This window comes from Anolis sagrei, chromosome 2, assembly GCF_037176765.1.
Source record: "Anolis sagrei isolate rAnoSag1 chromosome 2, rAnoSag1.mat, whole genome shotgun sequence".
In the NCBI taxonomy this organism is placed as follows: Eukaryota; Metazoa; Chordata; class Lepidosauria; order Squamata; family Dactyloidae; genus Anolis; species Anolis sagrei.
In genome coordinates, this window is record NC_090022.1 from 14,301,315 (window position 1) to 14,321,128 (window position 19,814).

The window sequence follows — 19,814 nt, forward strand, 5'->3', positions numbered from 1 at the left end:
CCCAGTTGGCTGTCTTTCCTGACTCATCTGCATCCGCAATTGAACTGAAACGGAGCATTTTGGCTGAGCCTTTGAGCAATTGCTCGGGGGAAAGAAAAAGCCTGCTTCATTTTGGAGGTTCCACCGAGATTTGATTCAGACGGGCCAGAGTCGGGGGAGACGGATCTTGTTGGCAAGACGATTTTTGATCAGCATCAGGGGCGCGAGAGGCGATTGCCGTGAGCCGAGACAAAGGGGGCCCCCGACTAATAACCGGCTGCGACACACCCCTCTTCTGTCAGTGCTGCTTGATCAAGGTAAATCGCAACTCTTCGGGTTCTCAAGAAATCACCTGGGAGTGGAGGAGTGATAAGAAGGATCCAAAGGAGGAAAGTCCGGGGGACGAAGGTTGTTCCAACGTCTACAGAGACCCGGCAAGTATAAGTGGTCAAGTAAAGACACTAGGTAACACACACCAGCGCTGGGGGAAAGGGGGACCACTAAGTATCCCGTGGGGTAGTGGGAGGACGGGGCAAACCTTGCAGTTCCTAAAACGTGCCGTCGAGTGTCCGGGCGTCTAGGTCAAGGTTTGCTCCCCACTAGAGGCCATGGGTGGGAGGAACTCAAAGACAGTGACTCCGCTTCAGTGTATGCTAGACAACTTTGACAAGTTTGTAGCTGCATCGAGTCAGGGAGATCCAGGAGATTTTAAGGACTACAGATTAAGGAATCTGTGCACAGGAGAATGGCCCACCTTTCCTTTTGGGTGGCCTGCAGAGGGGTCATGGGACCTAAAGAAGATTAGGCAGGTAGAAAAAAATTTGTGCTAACCATCATCTGGATCAATATACTTATATTGATGCCTGGGACAACGTGGTGACCCAAAATCCTGATTGGGTCCGGAAGTGTAAAAGGTGCAGTGTATGATGATAAGGAAGAAAGAAAGGAAAGTCAAGGTTAAGGTCCTTGCCCAGGAAGAAGAGCCGGCGGAAGAACATAGTTACCGGGGGCAGCGATATGCAATTCCCAATGCGCCCCCGCTAACAGTGGCTATGGGCACTAAAAGAGAGAATGTACTGAGAAGGTGTCAGGAGAAGAAGGAGGCGAAGGACGAGGTCAAGACAGAGGCAGAGAAAGAGATAGAGGATGTGGAAGAGGCAGTGGAGGCTACACCCCGTACCAGAAGAGGGAAGCAGTAGTGGCTGCAATAGCAGAAGAAGAATGGGAGGATGCGGAGGAAGAGGAATGAACCGACCAGGCTCTCGTTTTGCTGGACCCCGGGGAGCCGATGGTCACTATAGAAGTAGGGGACCAGCAAGTTGACTTTTTAGTGGACACTGGGGCAGAACGATCAGTGGTGAACAAACTTATTGGTCCTACCAGCGCAGAAGTCACCAAAGTGGTGGGGCTGTCAGGAAAAATTCAGAAATGCCCTTTTCTACAGGAACAAACATGTAACCTGACAGGCCATAATGTGAGTCATAAATTACTATATCACCCTGATTGCCCAGTGTCATTATTAGGAAGAGACATTTTGTCAAAATTAAGAGCACAAATCCAATTTTTAGACAATGGCCAAATGGAATTGACAATACCCATGAAAGAAAAATGGAGGATCGGGCTCCCAGACTTGGAAAAACCGTTCGACTTGTTCGTGTCTGAAAAGGAAGGAGTGGCTATAGGGGTGCTTACCCAGACATTAGGATCATGGCAGAGACCAGTGGCTTATCTGTCAAAACAGTTAGACACGGTAGCACAGGGAATGCCGCCCTGTCTTCGTGCAGTGACAGCAGCAGTAGATTTGATAAAAGAAGCAAGTAAATTGACCATAGGACAGCCACTGGCCGTCAAGGTACCACACCATGTAAAGGCGCTGTTAGACACCAAGGGACCGCGCTGGCTCACAAATGAGAGACTGACAAAATATGAGGGGGTGTTGTGTGATAACCCGATGGTGACCCTAGAAACTTGTGCCACCTTAAATCCGGCCACCTTGTTGCCTGCCCCAGGAGAGGAAACAGTCCACCAGTGCATTCAGGTGATGGAACAGGTATATTCCAGCCGACCTGACTTAAAGGACGTACCAATGTCCAAGGCAGACATGACCCTGTTCACAGATGGCAGTAGCTTCATGGAGAACGGTGAGAGGCGTGCAGGATATGCGGTGGTACAGGGGGGGGGGGAGATTCTGGAAGCAGAGTCGCTCCCTCCGGGAACCTCCGCTCAACGGGCTGAATTGATAGCCCTCACCAGAGCACTGCAATTGGCAAAGGGAAAACGGGTCAATGTCTACACGGACTCAAAGTACGCCTTTACTACGCTCCATGCCCATGGAGCTTTGTACAAGGAGCGGGGACTCCTTACGTCGGCTGGAAAGGGCGTTAAAAATGCAGCTGAGATTGTGGCCCTCCTGGAGGCGGTCTGGGACCCGGACAAAGTGGCTGTAATGCATTGCAAAGGACACCAAAGGGGAGAAGACCCGGTGACACAGGGTAATAGACTAGCTGATTTGGCCGCAAGAGAGGCAGCTAAGCACCCCCACAATAAGCAGCACCTGTTGGCTGTGACGGTAATAGGAGATCCCCCATTAGAAAAGTTTACATACACAAAAGAAGAGGAGAATTGGGCTTTGGGGAAAAAAAAGAGAATGGAAGGGAGAGGTCATTGTGATGCCAGATAACCGCGTTTATGTCCCTAAGGATATGGCGTGGCACATAGTCCGACATATGCACTCCAACACACACCTGGGTAAGACAGCCTTAGCTAAGCTGCTAGAACGGCAAATGTACATTGATGGACTCCATAGCCTGACAGCAGCATCAGCACACAGATGCTGGACATGCGCCAAGAATAATCCTCGAGAAGGACCCTTAAAGCCACCAGGAATTCAACACATAGGCAACGTCCCATTCGAGGCAATTTTGACTGATTTTACTGAGATGCCCCCACAAAAGGGCTACAAATATTTGCTTGTTTTTGTGGACACCTACACCGGGTGGGTAGAGGCATACCCAACCCGAACTGAAAAGGCAGTAGAAGTTTCAAGAGCACTTTTGAAGGACATAATCCCTAGATTTGGAATACCATTAGAAATAGGGTCTGACAACGGTCCAGCTTATGTACACAAGGTGATTCAAGGACTGTGTCAAATATTGGGCACAAAATGGAAATTGCATTGCACTTATAGGCCCCAGTCCTCAGCTAAAGTTGAGAGAATGAATCGGACTCTAAAGACTGCTATGTCAAAAATCTGTCAAGAGACAGGGCTGGGTTGGACTGTAATACTGCCCATGGTACTATTGAGAATAAGGTGTACCCCTCACAAAAGAACAGGTCTGACCCCCTATGAGAGACTATATGGCAGACCACCATTAAATTTGAGGTCGATACTGGACAAAGGGGGAGACCAACATGTGATTGGAGATAAACAAACCATTCAACAAGTGCAAGCCCTGGCTGGACAGATAAAACAAATTGCACAATATACTTCAGAGTTAAATCCACCCTATCCTACCACACCTTTGCATTGTTTCTCGCCAGGTGACGAGGTGCTTGTGAAAGAGTGGAAGATTGACCCACTAGGACCTAAGTGGAGAGGGCCCTATACTGTGCTGATATCAACCCCTACTGCCATTAAAGTGAAGGAAGTTAAACCTTGGATACATTACACCCGTGCCAAGCTGGCACCCCCCATGTGGGAGATAAAAAAGGCAGATCAGAGTGACCTGAGACTCAGGATCGTCCGGCAACTCCCTGAGGGGTCAACAAGGCCATGAAGCTGACCTCTTCGGGAACAACAGACCGTCGCAGGTCAAATATGACGCAGTGTGGCCCAACGAAAGCCCTATCTTGGAGGTGGTGGATAGAGATTATAATGGGGAGGAGGGAAAGATGCCCTAGAAAACCAATAGGAGTTCGAACGGTTTTTGGATATATGATGCTTATAAACATGATCACTATGATACAGGGAAATTGGCTAAAAGAGCATGCTAGATTCATGTTTGATCAGCATGGAAAAGACATAGCACCCCTAGGACCTGAGTGCTCAGACGAAGTGATTATAGACTCACAACTGTCCGAAACTGGAGGCTCAAGGATAGGAGGAGGATTAATAACAGGGCTCCTAACCCTCGGGTCCTATCCTGGAATAATGGCCCAAGAAAACAGAAAGAGTATCATGGGACTCACATGTAGATTAGAGAAAAGCATAAATGCCACAGGAAAAATAGTTAGACAATTACAATCAGAAATTGAAGAACTAAGCCAAATGGCAATGCAACACAAGCTAGCCCTAGATTATTTGTTGGCAACAAAAGGAGGATTCTGTTCTATAATAAAGGGCCAGTGCGTGGTCCAGTTTCATAATCTGAACCAAACAATTGAAGATGATTTGGAAAAATTGCAGGAGTTAATAAATCATAACGTAAAGGAAGATGGATGGCAACCTTTCTCATGGTTGACGTCTCTGCTTCCTTCAGCATCATGGCTTAGAGAAATAATACTTGTGATTATGCTATGCAGTTTTGTCTTTTTGTTGCTAATGTGCTGTTTTCCAATTTTGCTTCAAGTTTGCCAGAGATATATGCATCAGGCAGCTTCAGTAGAAAAGATAGCTCTCATTAAAGGGCATAATTGGAGAGATCCGTAATATCTAACCCTTGCTGATTTGCTCTCGCTTTTGTAAACCGCTTCGCAAAACAAAACATGTGGGAATAAGGCAGAAAGGTATGCAGAAAGGTACAGCTATAGAAAAGACAAAAAGCACTAAAGCTGCCGGGGTTTACATGTAGAAAAGAGAACGGATGGACTTCACCATATATGGGAGACAAAGACAGGCTCAAGATGAGTTTTTTGTGAAAGGGTGAAAAATCGGTCATGAGACTTGCCAACTTTGCAGAAAGGAAGTAGCCAAGGCTAAAGTTAAAACTTGCCAAGATCAGCAGATGTTTTCAGCTGTATTTTGCATGTCAGCATCTTGAGATGTTTCCAAGAAGGGGCTTGCTTATTGCGAAGCGAAACTTAAAAATATATGAGCTAATTGCTTAATATAACTATGATATTGACAGCTTTCTTAACCAATGATTTAATCTTCGGGGCGGCTCTTAAAGCCGAACCCCTTTTGATGTATAAAAGGAACACTACCTTTGATGCTGGTGGGCTTTCCCCAGAGACGCCATTGTTGTGTCGGAGAGCCACTAGCAGCTGCTAAATAAACTTTGATATTCTTGCTGAACCCAGTTGGCTGTCTTTCCTGACTCATCTGCGTCCGCAATTGAACTGAAACGGAGCATTTTGGCTGAGCCTTTGAGCAATTGCTCGGGGGAAAGAAAAAGCCTGCTTCACCCTCCCTTTTGTTTTTCCTTCCTTCCCTCTTTCCTCCCTTCTTCTCCCTCTCTCCCTTCCACTCCCTTTCTCCTTCCTTCCATCCATCCATCCATCTCTTCCTCCCTTTCTTCTCTTTTTCCTTCCTCCTTTTCTCCTGTGGGAGGTTTAGCTGGGAGAAGAGAAGGTAGAGAAGGAACATGAGAACCATGTTTCAAGATTTGAAAGGATGTCCCATTGAGGAGGAGGGGAGGAGGAGGAGGGAGGAAACTAACTTTCTGCTGCTCTAGAGACCAGGGCACAAGGGAGTAATGGTTTCGAATGGCAGGGAAAGAGATTTGACTGAAAAGGTTAGGAGAAACTTCCTGAGAATAAAAGCTGTTGGCCACCATCTCATCCTGATGAAGGCCAGCTCTTTTGAGATCCAAACATTTCCCGTCTTTCCTTCACTTTCTGCCTCCGAAAGAGAAGAGGAAGGGGAGGAAAGGGCCGGGAGGGGGCTTGGAGAGAACCCCCTCCTTCCCGGCCCACCCACCCCGCTTTGGCCTGCCATGTGGCACCCAAGAAACTTTGCCTCAGAGTGTGGCTGCCTCAGAGTGTGATGGAGGCTTTTCAGCAGAGGCTGTCTATTAGGAGTGCTTTGATTGTATCTTCTGGCATGGCTGGGGGTTGGACTAGATGGCCCTTGGGGGTTTCTTCCAGCTCTAGGATTCTATATCAGGAGTAGGCAATATGGGGTCTACTGGATACACTTTTTCTCTCCCATCCACCATCTCATCCTGATGAAGGCCAGCTCTTTTGAGATCTAAACATTTCCCGTCTTTCCTTCACTTTCTGCCTCCGAAAGAGAAGAGGAAGGGGAGGAAAGGGCCGGGAGGGGGCTTGGGGAGAACCCCCTCCTTCCCGGCCCACCCACCCCGCTTTGGCCTGCCATGTGGCACCCAAGAAACTTTGCCCATGCCTGATATACGCATATATGATCGTCTCTCAAACAATGATAAGAGAATCCATACAGGAGAAAAAACATTTATGTGCCTAGAAAAATGCTCTTATTGGATTGCAATATCCAGAATCCCTTAGCCTAGTGATTTGGAGAAAGCACATCTCAGACAGATTGATTCATCAAAGTCAAGTTTCACAAATTTAAGAAAGGTTTTGATCATAAAAACTCAATGATTTCAGTAAATATTCAATGGAGAAGTGTGTGGCCTTTTCCAGCTGAAACTATACATCCCTAGAAGGCTCATGAGATGATGCAGGAAAACATTCTCAAAAGACAGGCAATTTGGACACTAAAGGAGCCAAAACTATTAGGGAAAAAAAATCATGAATGAATGAATGAATGAGGGGAAGTCATCATTGTAAATAATTCAGCCTCTGAGCCACAATGCGGATGCAATAATTCCCAGTCTCGCATCCTACCCTCTCTGTGTTATCAGGATTGTTGTATCATCTGTTTGTTTTGTTTTTTCCCGTACCTGGCACAAGAAATTACAGATTATGTTAGGGGAAAAGTTGCCATCATAAAATGACTTGGAAAAAACACAAATGTCTGCCTTTTTTCTGTTTTGTGTGACGGAAAAAGTGTGGGATGGTTACAGTGTGATCTCTGTGGCGTAATGTTAAATAAACCACGTGTAGTTCACGTTTGAGCAGCCCACACTTGCCTTGCCAGGGAAAGAAAATATGACACACAGGTTAACAGTAAAGAACAAGTAGTTTACTCTCCTTATTTCAGAACAACATATGTACAATATGATCATTTGCATCAGCTCACTAAATGTCCTTTTATAAGAGATTTGAAATGGTTCTTTCTGTCTATGCCACAGCTTTCAACCCATCTTTCAATCTCTTTTCCTGTCCTCCTCCAATATTCCGTTTTCCATTCTTGAGTTCAGAGTAGAGCAACTGCTTTGGGAGACAGTGGTCGGGCATCCAAACAACGTGGCCGGTCCAGGGGAGTTGATGGCGGAGGACGATCACTTCAATGCTGGCGGTCTTTGCTTCTTCCAGTATGCTGACATTTGTCCGCCTGTCTTCCCAAGAGATTTGCAATATTTTTCGGAGGCAACGCTGATGGAATTGTTCCAAGAGTTGCATGTGATGTCTGTAATAGTCCACATTTCGCAGGCATACGTTTCCATATTTGAGCAGGGATCCATACCCTCATCTCCTAGCATCCTCTGAGCAAATCTTGGCAAGAAAACCTCTTGATATGTTCACTTTAAGTTGTTAGAAGTCAGAAACAGCTTGAATATACACAAAAAATTGATTGAGGAAATCCCCAGCTTGGAGTTTCTTCTCGCAGGCTGTATAATCATCTGGGATGCAGAATTTCCCATCCAGGTAAAGGAACAGGAAATCTCAGAAGCACAAAATATAGCTCCAGCAGACAAGAGCCCTTTGTTTCACCCTGGTCATTCCACAGATATATAAACCCTTTTTCCTAGTTCCATCAGACCTCACTACCTCTGAGGATGCTTGCCAAAGATGCAGGCGAAACGTCAGGAGAGAATGCCTCTAGACCATGGCCATATAGCCCGAAAAAACCTACAACTGATGCGGAGCATCTTTCCCCCCCAAGTATTTGTAGTTCGCCAAGGGCCAGACAATGGATAACTGGGTTCCTGTTTCCTCTCTGTAAATTCTCTGGCTTGTGTACTGGACCCTGGCCCCTGATCAGGGAAATGTAGTTTCCCAAAGGACACTGCTTCACAGATTGCAACGCAGAAGCCCCCCCCCCCTTTGAACTCTCTTGCTTGCCCTCTCCTATTGACTTTCTGCTCCACATCCCGGACTGTTTTCAGCCACACTTTTGGACACAGACCAGGCTAGCTTGGAGGGACAAGCAGCCTCAGCCTCACCAAGGAGACTATGATTCCAACAAGAATGAAATACTTTTAATCTCAAATATTATTGTCTTTAATAAACTTTGCTGGGTTGGGGATGGGGATTCATTTATGGAATGTATGAAGGATATGAAGCATGATGAAATATATATAATGGAAATCTATCATATGAAATGTACCCTTGGCCTTTTCCCTACCTTTTTCCCCCTGAACTTTGCCCCAGAAAAAGGAATGTGACCTGAGTTACTGTTGAGGGAATCCAATTTCCTCAGAAAAATCCATTCATATTAACATTTGCATGGGCCGGGGTTGATCCTATCTCGGGGCTCATTTTCAGAGTTCAGACAATGGGCTCAGAGATAAGTCAACCAAAACCAGGAAAAAAGGATTGATTAACTCAACCTTTGGTATTTGTGCAGCTCCTTTGTTTACAGGGGTCCCCTGTTTACAGAGTTTTGAGATCCAAATACCATCATCAGCCCCTTTTCATATTTCCTCCAGATCTCATCAACAAATCAGGAAGCCCTTTGTCCCCCCTGTCTGCCACCCCTTGACAGACACAAAGGCTCGGAAATCAGCTGGCAGGATGCCTCCCAGGCATTCCGCCCCCTCTGAGCTGTCTAGCCATGTCCCGCCTCCTGGCTGCTGATTGGACCATCTTTGGAGGCGCTAGGGAGGCTCCGATTGGCCCCCTGGAGGCAGCAGCGCCCGCTGGTTGGTTGAGAGGCGGAACATGCAGCCAAGCCTCCTCCCAGCTGTTCCAGGGCCAGCCAATCAGGGCAAAGCCAGCTGAAGGAGGGCGGGCGGGGGTTTCAAACTGTTTTTCCTTTGTTCTGACAATATAAAAATGCCTGTAACTTCTGTGAATGTATGCTTATGGTGGAATTATCCCTGTAACGCATCCTTTTCAGCTGAATCGCAGAAATAAACGCTTCGGTCTCTGATACCTCTTCAAGCCTCTGGTGAGATTAATTCTTAGTATTTTTGCATCTTTGGATTGGCGTTCGCTGGCAGCTCACCAAGGTCAAAGACCCCCTTGGCGGTCTTCTGGGGCCTCCCTCGCTGGGAAAGCCCCCCAAAAAGAGCTCGATATCACAACAACCCACAAAATATATTATTAACAGTATTTTGTTGGTCATAGGAGTTCTGTGTGCCAAGTTTGGTTCAGTATCGTTGGTGGAGTTCGGAATACTCTTTGATTGTAGGTGAACTATAAATCCAAGTAATTACAATGCCCAAATGTCAAGATCTATTTTTCCCAAACTCCACCAGTGTTCACATTTGGGGATATTGAGTATCCTCGCCAAGTTTGGTCCAGATCCATCATTGTTTGAGTCAACAGTGCTCTCTGGATACAGGTGAACTACAACTCCCAAACTCAAGGTCAATCTCATCAAACTCTTCCAGTATTTTGTTCATCATGGGAATTCTGTGTGCCAAGTTTGGTTCAGTTCCATCGTTGGAGGAGTTCAGAATGCTCTTTCATTGTAGGTGAACTATATATCCCAGCAACAACTTTCAAATGACAAAATCAGTGTCCCCCCCCCCCCCCCAACCAGTATTCAAGTTTGGGCGCATCAGGTATTTGTGCCCAATTTGGTCCAGTGAATTAAAATACATCCTACATATCAGATACTGCATGATGATTCATGTTGTTCATTCGTTCAGTCGTCTCCGACTCTTCGTGACCTCATGGACCAGCCCACGCCAGAGCTCCCTGTCGGCCGTCACCACCCCCAGCTCCTTCAAGGTCAGTCCAGTCCCTTCAAGGATGCCATCCATCCATCTTGCCCTTGGTCGGCCCCTCTTCCTTTTGCCTTCCACTTTCCCCAGCATCATTGTCTAATTGTTATGACGATTCATAACAGTAGCAAAATCACAGTTATGAAGTAGCAACAAAAATAATTTCATAGTTAGGGGTCATCACAACATGTGGAACTGTATTAAGGGATTGCAGCAATGGGAAGGTTGACAACCACTCTTCTAAACCAATTCTGGCTAGCTGTTTCCTTCCAGGTCTATTGGATCCTTGCAAAGTTGTGGAAGGGTTAAAGCAACAAAGCTTTGGCTCCTAGAAAAGCCTCCAAGGCTCTCAGACAGCTTCCTGCCCCACCTCCTTTTTTCTCTCTTCCTAAGAGCCAAAATTGGATGGTTTGTTGTTTTTTTTGGTCCACATGCAGCTCTGGTGAGTTCAAGGAGTATTTCCCCTTTTTCCTTTCTTTTTGGAAATTGATATAGCTTTTCTGTGAGGCTGAGGAATAGCCAAAAGGAGGCAGATCCCAAAAGGCAAGCTGTGTTCCTAAACTGATTGCTATTCAATCCTTTTTGCCAGGCGTAAAGTCAGCAGAATGGGTGCATCTGCATTGTGGAATTAATGCAGTTTGACATCACTTGAGCTGTCAGGGCTCAATGCTTTGGAATCTTGGGATTTGTAGATTGGGAGAGAAGGGTAAAGACCTTGCAAAACTACAACTCCTAGGAATTTGTGACAGTTAAAGTGGTGTCAAACCCCATTTATTCTGCACCCTAAGATTTTGCCCTATGCTATTATTTGTGCTGTGCACATGGATACATTTGCATACCAAAATCATGGAGGTCCAGGTTCCATGAGATAGCATAGCACAACAAAATGGTGCGGCTTATATAAAATGGCAATAATAATAACAACAACAAAAAGAAATGCATGTTTATTTTTGTGGGGTCTGTTATTGTCTTTCTTCTGCTCTGTTTTCTGTGCTTATTATTTATTTATTTATTATTTGAACTTATATGCCGCCACTCCCCTGGGGCTCAGAGCGGCTTACAAGAACAGGCTAAAATCGAACACAATTTAAAAACAATTTAAAACAATTTAAAAACAATCAGAAATCAAAGGCCCGTCGAAACAGATATGTCTTACATGCCCTGTGGAAAGCTGATAAATCCCGCAAGGCATGGACTTCAGGTGGCAGAGTATTCCAGAGTGATGGTGCCACTGCTGTGTAGGCTCTGCGTCTGGTTGCTGTTAGACGCAAGTTCATGACACTGGGAATTTCCAATAGATCTTGGTCCTCAGAATGGAGGGATCTCTGGGGTTGGTAGGGGGTGAGGCGGTCCCTCAGATACATCGGCCCCAGACCATGCAAGGCCTTAAAGGTGAGTACCATCCCTTTGAAAGTGGTCCGGTGCTCAATTGGTAACCAATGCAGCTGTAGTAAGATTGGGGTTATGTGGCATCTCATCGGAATTCCCGCAAGAAGCCAAGCAGCTGCATTTTGTACCAACTTGAGCTTCTGGATCACCGACAGAGGAAGGCCAATGTAGAGGGTGTTACAGTGGTCCAGTCTTGAGATGACCGTAGCCTGGATCACCGTAGCTAGGTCGTCCCTGGACAGGGAGGGGGCCAGCCGTCTAGCCTGCCGCAGGTGAATAAAAGCGGTTCTGCTAACGGCAGAGATCTGGGCCTCCATCGTCAGCATTTATGGCACTCAGAAACAAGAGATGTGCTGGAAGGTCTCAAGGTTGTCTTTACCCTTATAGTAAACATTGTTGGAGAATGCTACCTCACCTCTGAGGATGCTTGCCATAGATGCAGGCGAAACATCAGGAGAAATGCCTCTAGAACATGGCCATATAGCCCGAAAAAACCCACAAGAACTGAGTGATTCCAGCCATGAAAGCCTTTGACAATACATTGTTGGAGAATGCTAGGAATCAGTGAGTATGTGTGTGTCAATTGTAAAATAAGATGCATGAAGCTGATTGTTCGGGCAACGCACAATCGGGTGTTGGCTAAGCCTGGAACTTTTGGATACTGTTGCATTTTTGTTCAGGCTTGAGCTACGCAGGTGCAGAGAGATGAAGAGAGAAGCAGAGACAGAGTGATTTGCTTCTTGGCTGCTGAAAAGAAGGTCTCTCACATGGACAAAAAATACCATTTTAAATATCTCCGAAAGGACATTTAATATTTATTTATCGTGTCAGGAGCAGACCAAACAGTTGCATTGCATTTTTTAACAAACAAACAAACAAACAGACAAAATACAAAGTTTGCAAGCTTGGTAGTTGATTAAATGTCCTTTGACTAGTATCTGGCTACTTGGAGTGCCTCTGGTGTTGCCGCAAGAAGGTCCTCCATTGTGCATGTGGCAGGGCTCAGGTTGCATTGCAGCAGATGGTCAGTGGTGTGCTCTTCTCCACACTCGCATGTCATGGATTCCACTTTGTGGCCCCATTTCTGAAGGTTGGCTCTCGTGGTGCCAGAGCGCAGTTTGTTCAGTGCCTTCCAAGTTGCCCAGTCCTCTGTGTGCCCAGGGGGGAGTCTCTCATTTGGTATCAGCCATTGATTGGGGTTCTGGGTTTGAGCCTGCCACTTTTGGACTCTCGCTTGCTGAGGTGTTCCAGCGAGTGTCTCTGTAGATCTTAGAAAACTATTTCTTGATGGCTGATACCCAAACAGGGGATGAGCTGGAGATGTCACTGCCTTGGTCCTTTCACTATTGGCTGCTACTTCCTGGCGGATGTCAGGTGGTGCAATACCGGCTGGACAGTGTAGTTTCTCCAGTGGTGTAGGGCACAGACACCCCGTGATAATGCGGCATGTCTCATTAAGAGCCACATCCACTGTTTTAGCGTGTTGAGATGTGTTCCACACTGGGCATGCATACTCAGCAGCAGAGTAGCATAGCACAAGGACAGATGTCTTCACTGTGTCTGATTGTGATCCCCAGGTTGTGCCAGTCAGCTTTCGTATGATATTGTTTCTAGCGCTCAGTTTTTGCTTGATATTCAGGCAGTGCTTCTTGTAGGTCAGAGCATGGCCCAGAGTGACTCCCAGGACATTTAGTGAGTTGATGCAACTGATCATATTGTACATACGTTGTTCTGAACTAAGAAGAGCAAATTACTTGTTCTTTACTGTTTGCCTGTGTGGCATATTTTCTTTCTTTGGCAAGGCTGTGTGTGGGCTGATCAAATGTGAACTACACGTGGTTTATTTTATATTACGTCACAAACGTGTCCCTGTGTTCACTGCAAAGCCCTTTGTGTTCACAACCTTCCTAATGCCACAAACCCTTAATACAGTTCCTCATGTTGTGGTGACCCCCAACCATAAAATTAATTTTGTTGCTACTCCATAACTGTAATTTTGCTACTGCTATGAATCATCATGTAAGTATCTGATATGCAGGATGTATTTTCATTCACTGGACCAAATGTGGCACAAATACCTGGTGGGGTTGCGCGGGGGGGGGGGGGGGGGATTCATTTTGTCATTTGGGAGTAGTTGCTGGGATTTATAGTTCACCTACAATCAAAGAGCATTCTGAACCCCACCAACGATGGAACTAAACCAAACTTGGCACACAGATCTCCCATGATCAACAGAAAATACTGGAAGGGTTTGGTGGGCATTGACCTTGAGGTTTGGATTTGTAGTTCACCTACATCCAGAGAGCACTGAGGACTCAAACAAACTTGGCACGAATCCTCAATATGCCCAAATATGAACATTGGTGGGAGATTGGGGAAAATAAACCTTGACATTTTGGAGTTCTAGTTCCTGGGATTTATAATTCACCCACAATCAAAGAGCATTCTGAACTTCACCACTGATACAGTTGGGCCAAATTGCCCACACAGAGTTCCCATGACCAACAGAAAATACTATTTTTTCTGATGGTCTTTGGTGGCTCCTCTGACACCCCCTCGTGACCCCTTCCCCCAGGATCCTGACCCCCAGATTGAGAAATACTGGTATAGATTGATGTGCCTGAACTTCTCACATTTTTGGACACTTTCAGGACAAAGTAAAGATCCAGAAACGAGAAGCTGTTGCTTAGGACAAAAGCAGCACAACAAACCCTACCTACCAGCCTCATCATGGCGAAAGTAGCAAGAAAGGTCACCTCCGATATCCAGACTGATTTGGCTGAAGGCCTTCCACCATACCAAACCCCCAGAAGGATTAAACCGGACCCCGACAGACGACCGACGAAAGAATGGGAAGCCCAGTGGCAGGAGTTCTTACAGACCTTGAATCTCCCATACTCCTTATGGAGAACCCCACAGTTGAAAGACCCCGCACCGTGGGACGACACCAAAGCTTTCCTGGCCTCCTTCCAGCAAGTGGCCGAAGCCTGTCGTTGGCCAAGGGAGGACTGGGTGGCTCGGCTCCTTCCGGCGCTCAGCGGCGAAGCCAAGCAGGCGTTTAGTGGCCTAGAAGCCAAAGACCAGGAGGATTTTGGGAAAGTGACAGCTGCCATCTTGCGCAGGGAGGCCACCAAAATAGAGGCACAACGCCAGCACTTCAGGCAGTTCCGCTACCAAGAGGTGGAAGACCCGAGGAGGGTTTACGACCGGCTGCAGGAGCTCTGCCGCCAGTGGCTGAAGCCGGACCAACGCTCCAAGGAGCAGATCTTGGAGCTGCTGATCCTGGAGCAATTCCTGGCCATCCTGCCGCCAGAGATCCAGAGCTGGATTCGGGAATGTGGTCCGGAGAGTGGCATTCAGACCGCTGCCTTGGCCGAGGATTTCCTAATGAGCCAGCAAGAGGTGGAGACGTGGAAATGTCAGGTGAGTTTTTGAAAACAGAGGGGTTTGATACCTTGTTCTGTCATCAAGTTGACATCTTCTTACATTGGCCCAATTAATGGTAGACCTCCAAGCCTTCCTATCTTCAACAGCCATGCTCAGGGGCCGTGGTGGCACATGGGTTAAACCCTTGTGCTGCTGAACTGCTGACCTGAAGGTTAGCAGTTCAAATCTGAGGGATGGGGTGAGCTCCCGCAGTTAGCCCTAGCTCCTGCCAACCTAGCAGTTTGAAAACATGCAAATGTGAGTAGATAATAGGTACCGCTTCGGCGGGAAAAGGCTCTCCAAGCAGTCATGCTGACCACATGACCAGGATGTGACAACTCAGGCTCCTCAGCTTGGAACTGGAGAAGAGCACCTCCCACAAGAGCCGGAAATGAAAGGAGAAGCCTTTGCCTTTGCCTGTGTATGTGTATCTCATTGTATTGTAACAAGGTATTGAATGTTTGCTTGCATCTATTTATATACCGAAATCTGCTCTGAGTCCCTTTGGGGAGAAGGGCGGAATATAAATAAAGGGTAATATTATATTATTATTATTTTCAGTGCAGCCCAGGCTTCCTTGACTGAGTCTGGAAGTCCAAACAATTACCATTCCTCTATTGGTCTGGTCTGATTTATATTATTTCCTAAATTATATGGGATTTTTATTGCCGTAGGCTTTCACAGCTGGAATTATTGGGGTGTGGTGTGGTTTTCGGGCTGTATGGCTGTGTTCTAGCAGCATTCTCTCCTGACGTTTCGCCAGCCATAAATGCAGGTGAAAAGTCAGGATAAAATGCTGCTAGAACATAGAACACACCATGCAGCCCAGAAACTACACAACATTCCTACATTGGATTTGTTACTGCTCTTTCAGGTGCCTGTGGGATCAAATGCTGTGACGGTGAATCCACTCAATCCTGGGAAGAAACCACTGTATATGGAGGCCAAAGAGGGGAGTGATGTGGTTGCTGAATCCCAAGGTAATGGGTTTGGGATTGTGTCCAAAGATTAACTGAAGTGAAGAGTAAAGGAACTGTTAGGAATTGTGGGAGTTGAAGTCCAAAACACCTGGAGGGCCAAAGTTTGCCTTTGTCTAATCCAGGTGTTCCAGTGTGACTTCTTGCAGTTGACCATAGCATTCATGGAGTTGATTAATGCTTCTCTGTAGGAATTTCTAGGTTCGCCAGCACAACTCCCCAATCAACCTATAGCAGAAGTTGGCCATATATGAGGATTGAGTGAAAAGTAATGCCTCCACCTTCGTAACTCCTCAACAGATGGCAGTACTGATATGCGGCAGGTTCTGGCTTGTTCAGTAGACTCTCCTCTACAGTTCTATTTTGGTGGGAAGCCTTAGCATTGAACGATTGTGTTGTTAAGGTGCGAAGTATGGAATTCTGTGCAGAAGGGCAGTCAATACGACTCAAGCAACGTTCAGTCATTGAATTCTTGACAGCAGAAGGTGTCACCCCAAAGGAGATTCATCAGAGAATGCAAGCTGTTTATGGTGACTGTGTTGATGTGAGTACTGTGTGTCATTGGGCAAGTAAGTTTAAAGATGTTGAGATAGGCACATCTGAGTTGCGTGACAAACAAAGAGTTGGATGTCCTGTGACAGCAACCACCGAGTTTCACAAGCAAAAGGTTGATAGATTGATTTAGGACGATCGTCGTATCACTCAGAGAGAAATTTCAAGCATAATCAGCATTTCACAAGAATGTGTAGGTCACGTTATTGCTTTGCTTGGCTATTGGAAGATTTGTGCACGATGGGAACACAGCAGAACTTCAGAGACTGGATCTCACCACCATATGGCATCCTCCATACAGTCCAGATTTAGCATCGTCTGACTTCCATCTCTTCCCAATAATGAAAGAAGTTCTGCAGGGACATCATTATGCTTCCGATGAAGACGTTGAGAGAACTGTGAATTGCTGGAGGCGGAAACAGAGTGTCGACTTCTTCCGTGACGGCTTCAGAAAACTTGTTCATCGTTGGCAGAAATGTATCCAATTGTCTGGTGATTATGCAGAAAAGTGAATAGTGGTAGTTAAAGAGCACATTCTAAGGATTATTTCTGTGTTTGATTTATTAAAATATTCCCATCCAAACCCAAGTAATGAAGGTGGAGGCATTACTTTTCATTCAACCCTCTTATATCCTTAGCTAGTTCTGGAATAATACCTTACTCCAGATTTATAGTACTATTTATTTATTTATTTATTTATCGTGTCAGGGGCAGACTAAACAGTTGCATTGCATTTTTTAACAAACAAACAGACAGACAGACAGACAGACAGACAAAACACAAAGTTTGCAAGCTTGGTAGTTGATTTCTTTGACCAGTATCTGGCCACTTGCAGTGCCTCTGGTGTTGCTGCAAGGAGGTCCTACATTGTGCATGTAGCACCATCAGACTTTCACCTGACTTTCATCAGTGCTCCACACTTGCATGTTGCAAGTCAGTGCTCCACTTTGTGGCCCCATTTCTGAAGGTTGGCTCTGCATCTCATGGTGCCAGAGCGCAGTCTGTTCAGCACCTTCCAAGTCGCCCAGTTTTCTGTTTGCCCAGGGGGGAGTCTCTCATTTGGTATCAGCCATTGATTGAGGTTCTGGGTTTGAGCCTGCCATTTTTGGACTCTCGCTTGCTGAGGTATTCCAGCGAGTGTCTCTGTAGATCTTAGAAAACTATTTCTTGATTTAAGTTGTTGATGTGCTGGCTAATATCCAAACAGGGGATGAGCACTATGATTCCATTTCAACACAAAGCTCTTACCTAGTAATTCCCGTTCAAGCAGTGGCATCTTCATCCAGTTGATAAAACCCAGCAAGCCACAGTCGCAATACCAGGAATTATCCTTCATTCTCAAAACGCGAAGAGTGGTAGTTAAAGAGCACATTCTAAGGATTATTTCTGCATTTGATTTATTAAAATATTGCCACCCAAATCCAAGTAACGAAGGTGGAGCCGTTACTTTTCATTCAACCCTCGTAATTGTGTTAGAGGATCTAGCGATTCCTAGAGAGAACGTGTTCATGAAATCTGTGAGTGCTCAAAATTTAAAACTGCGATTGTGGAGGGCCAACTCAATTGGTAACCAACTTATCTACCCTTCCTTCTACAGATGTTGATGTAGCTGTTCCTAGTCCTTCAGCACCATTGTTGCCTTCCGAGCGACAGGATTTGCCAAATCCAGAGCCAACAGAGGTAAGCAGATTTCTTGGGTTTTTCTTCAATAGATATGACTAGCGTTGCCACACCTCATGGCACCGCTCTAGCCCTCTAGTTTTCACAGGCATTTTCCACGTGGAAGATGAAGGCACAAGTCTCTCGTTTTAGTGAGTGCTGGAGGGGTTTGGGGGGAACTGACCTTGCTTTCTGGGAATTGTAGTTCACCCACAACCAGAGAAACTAACCTCCACTGATGATGGACCTGGACCAAACTTGGCACCATCTCCTCCTTGTGCTGCAATGCTCAGAACTGGATGCAGGTTTCCAAGCAAGGTCTGACCCAGCGGTTTCTTATAGGGATCTGTGGACTTGGAGCTGGCTGTGCATTTCACTGAGGGTGAGTGGGCTTTGGTGCATCCACACCAGAGAACTCTTTACAAGGAGGTCCTGCAAGATAACTACAGGGATGGAGCGCCTCTGGGTAAGTAAACTATCCTGCATGTTCACCTTGCCTTTTGTTGTTGTTGTTTTAATTTACTGGATTTGGGTGGGTTGCAAACAGGGATGAAGTTACAGTTCGTACGATGCTTAGTCTCAATTCATTTTATATATATATATATATATATATATATATATATATATATATATAAAATGAATTGAGAGCAAAGAAAGAAGAATTAGATAAGCTAGAAATAGATGAGTTTCTAAAGAATTTGATATATTTGAAAAGGGAGTTTTTCAAATAGAGTAATAAAAATTCAAAAATGTTAGCCAGAGCCCCACAAAAGAAGAAAACGAAAAATGAGATAAATGCAGTGATAGATAAATCACATTTGTAGATCAATGAAAGACGAATTAAAGATATTTGAAGTATTTTATAAAGAACTTTATCAGGCTGGAAAATGCTCAAAGGATAAAATAAATACGTGGAAGCAAATTGGACAGTAAAAATAGAAGAAACAGACAAAGAGTTTATTTGTTTATTTATTTATTTATTTATTTCAGATATTTGTACCCCACCCTTCTCAACCTCCCGGGGGAGAGGGGGGGAGGACTCAGGGCGGATAGAAGCACCCATTAAGAAAGAGGAAATAGAGCAAGTAGTTAGGAAATTAAAAAATGGGAAAGCACCTGGACCTGATGGGCTGGGCCCAGAAGATTACAAAACATTTGAGGCAAGGAAATGCTGGAAGTAAAGGGGGATGTTGGATAAGAGCGTCGGATAAGACGGAATGTCGGATAATCGAGGGTCGTATAAGCAAGACTCTACTGTATTTAAACATGGCTACCATGTCCCTCTCAGCCATCTAACTTTTTCAACTTTGTTTCTCAATTTTCATAATTTATATATTTTTCTTGCCCTATCCCTCCCTCCTCCCCTACTTGATCTTGCTTCCTTCCCTGTTCCCTCAGAAAATCCAGCAACAACAGAGGTGAAACAGGAGAGCCTTCAAAGCAGCAGTCTGGAGATGGCTGCAGAACATGAGATATACCACGAGGAGGCATCTCTGAAGCCTGTGGTTCACAAAAGAGATGGAGGTTGGGATCTGTTTCAGGGGAGGAAGCCAGGAAGGAGATGGTATGGGTCTGCATCAACAGCAGAACAGATCTGGGGCTTTAGCAAAATCCTATCCCACAAGAGAGAGAGGCAGCATCCTTGCCCCGAATGTGGGAAAAGATTCCACTACCGATCCCAGCTTCTGAAACACCAGCTCATCCACACGGGCGTCAAACCCTACAAGTGTGCCATCTGTGGGAGAAGCTTCCAGAGGAAAGACAACCTTCACACGCACCAGAAAATTCACACAGGTGAGAGGCCGCACACTTGCTCCGAGTGTGGGAAAAGTTTCTATGATAAAGGCAAGCTGCAGAGGCATCTGAGAATCCATGCCAGGTGTGAGAAGGAATTTGCCAAGAAAGGGGACCTCCTCGC

At 45.8% G+C, this 19,814-nt stretch overlaps 1 protein-coding gene across 1 annotated transcript in view; it reads left to right on the top strand.

The window, feature by feature from the left end:
* The first annotated feature begins 10,240 nt into the window (after positions 1–10,240).
* LOC132765882 (zinc finger protein 300-like) overlaps positions 10,241–19,814 on the top strand; it is a 42,526-nt gene continuing 32,952 nt past the window's right edge. The window contains exons 1-5 of the mRNA XM_060760146.2: positions 10,241–10,335; positions 13,934–14,705; positions 15,583–15,688; positions 17,835–17,917; positions 18,239–18,362. Coding sequence (XP_060616129.2) covers positions 14,013–14,705; positions 15,583–15,688; positions 17,835–17,917; positions 18,239–18,362 — 1,006 coding nt within the window. The 5' untranslated portion in view covers positions 10,241–10,335; positions 13,934–14,012. The remainder of the gene's footprint in view (positions 10,336–13,933; positions 14,706–15,582; positions 15,689–17,834; positions 17,918–18,238; positions 18,363–19,814) is intronic.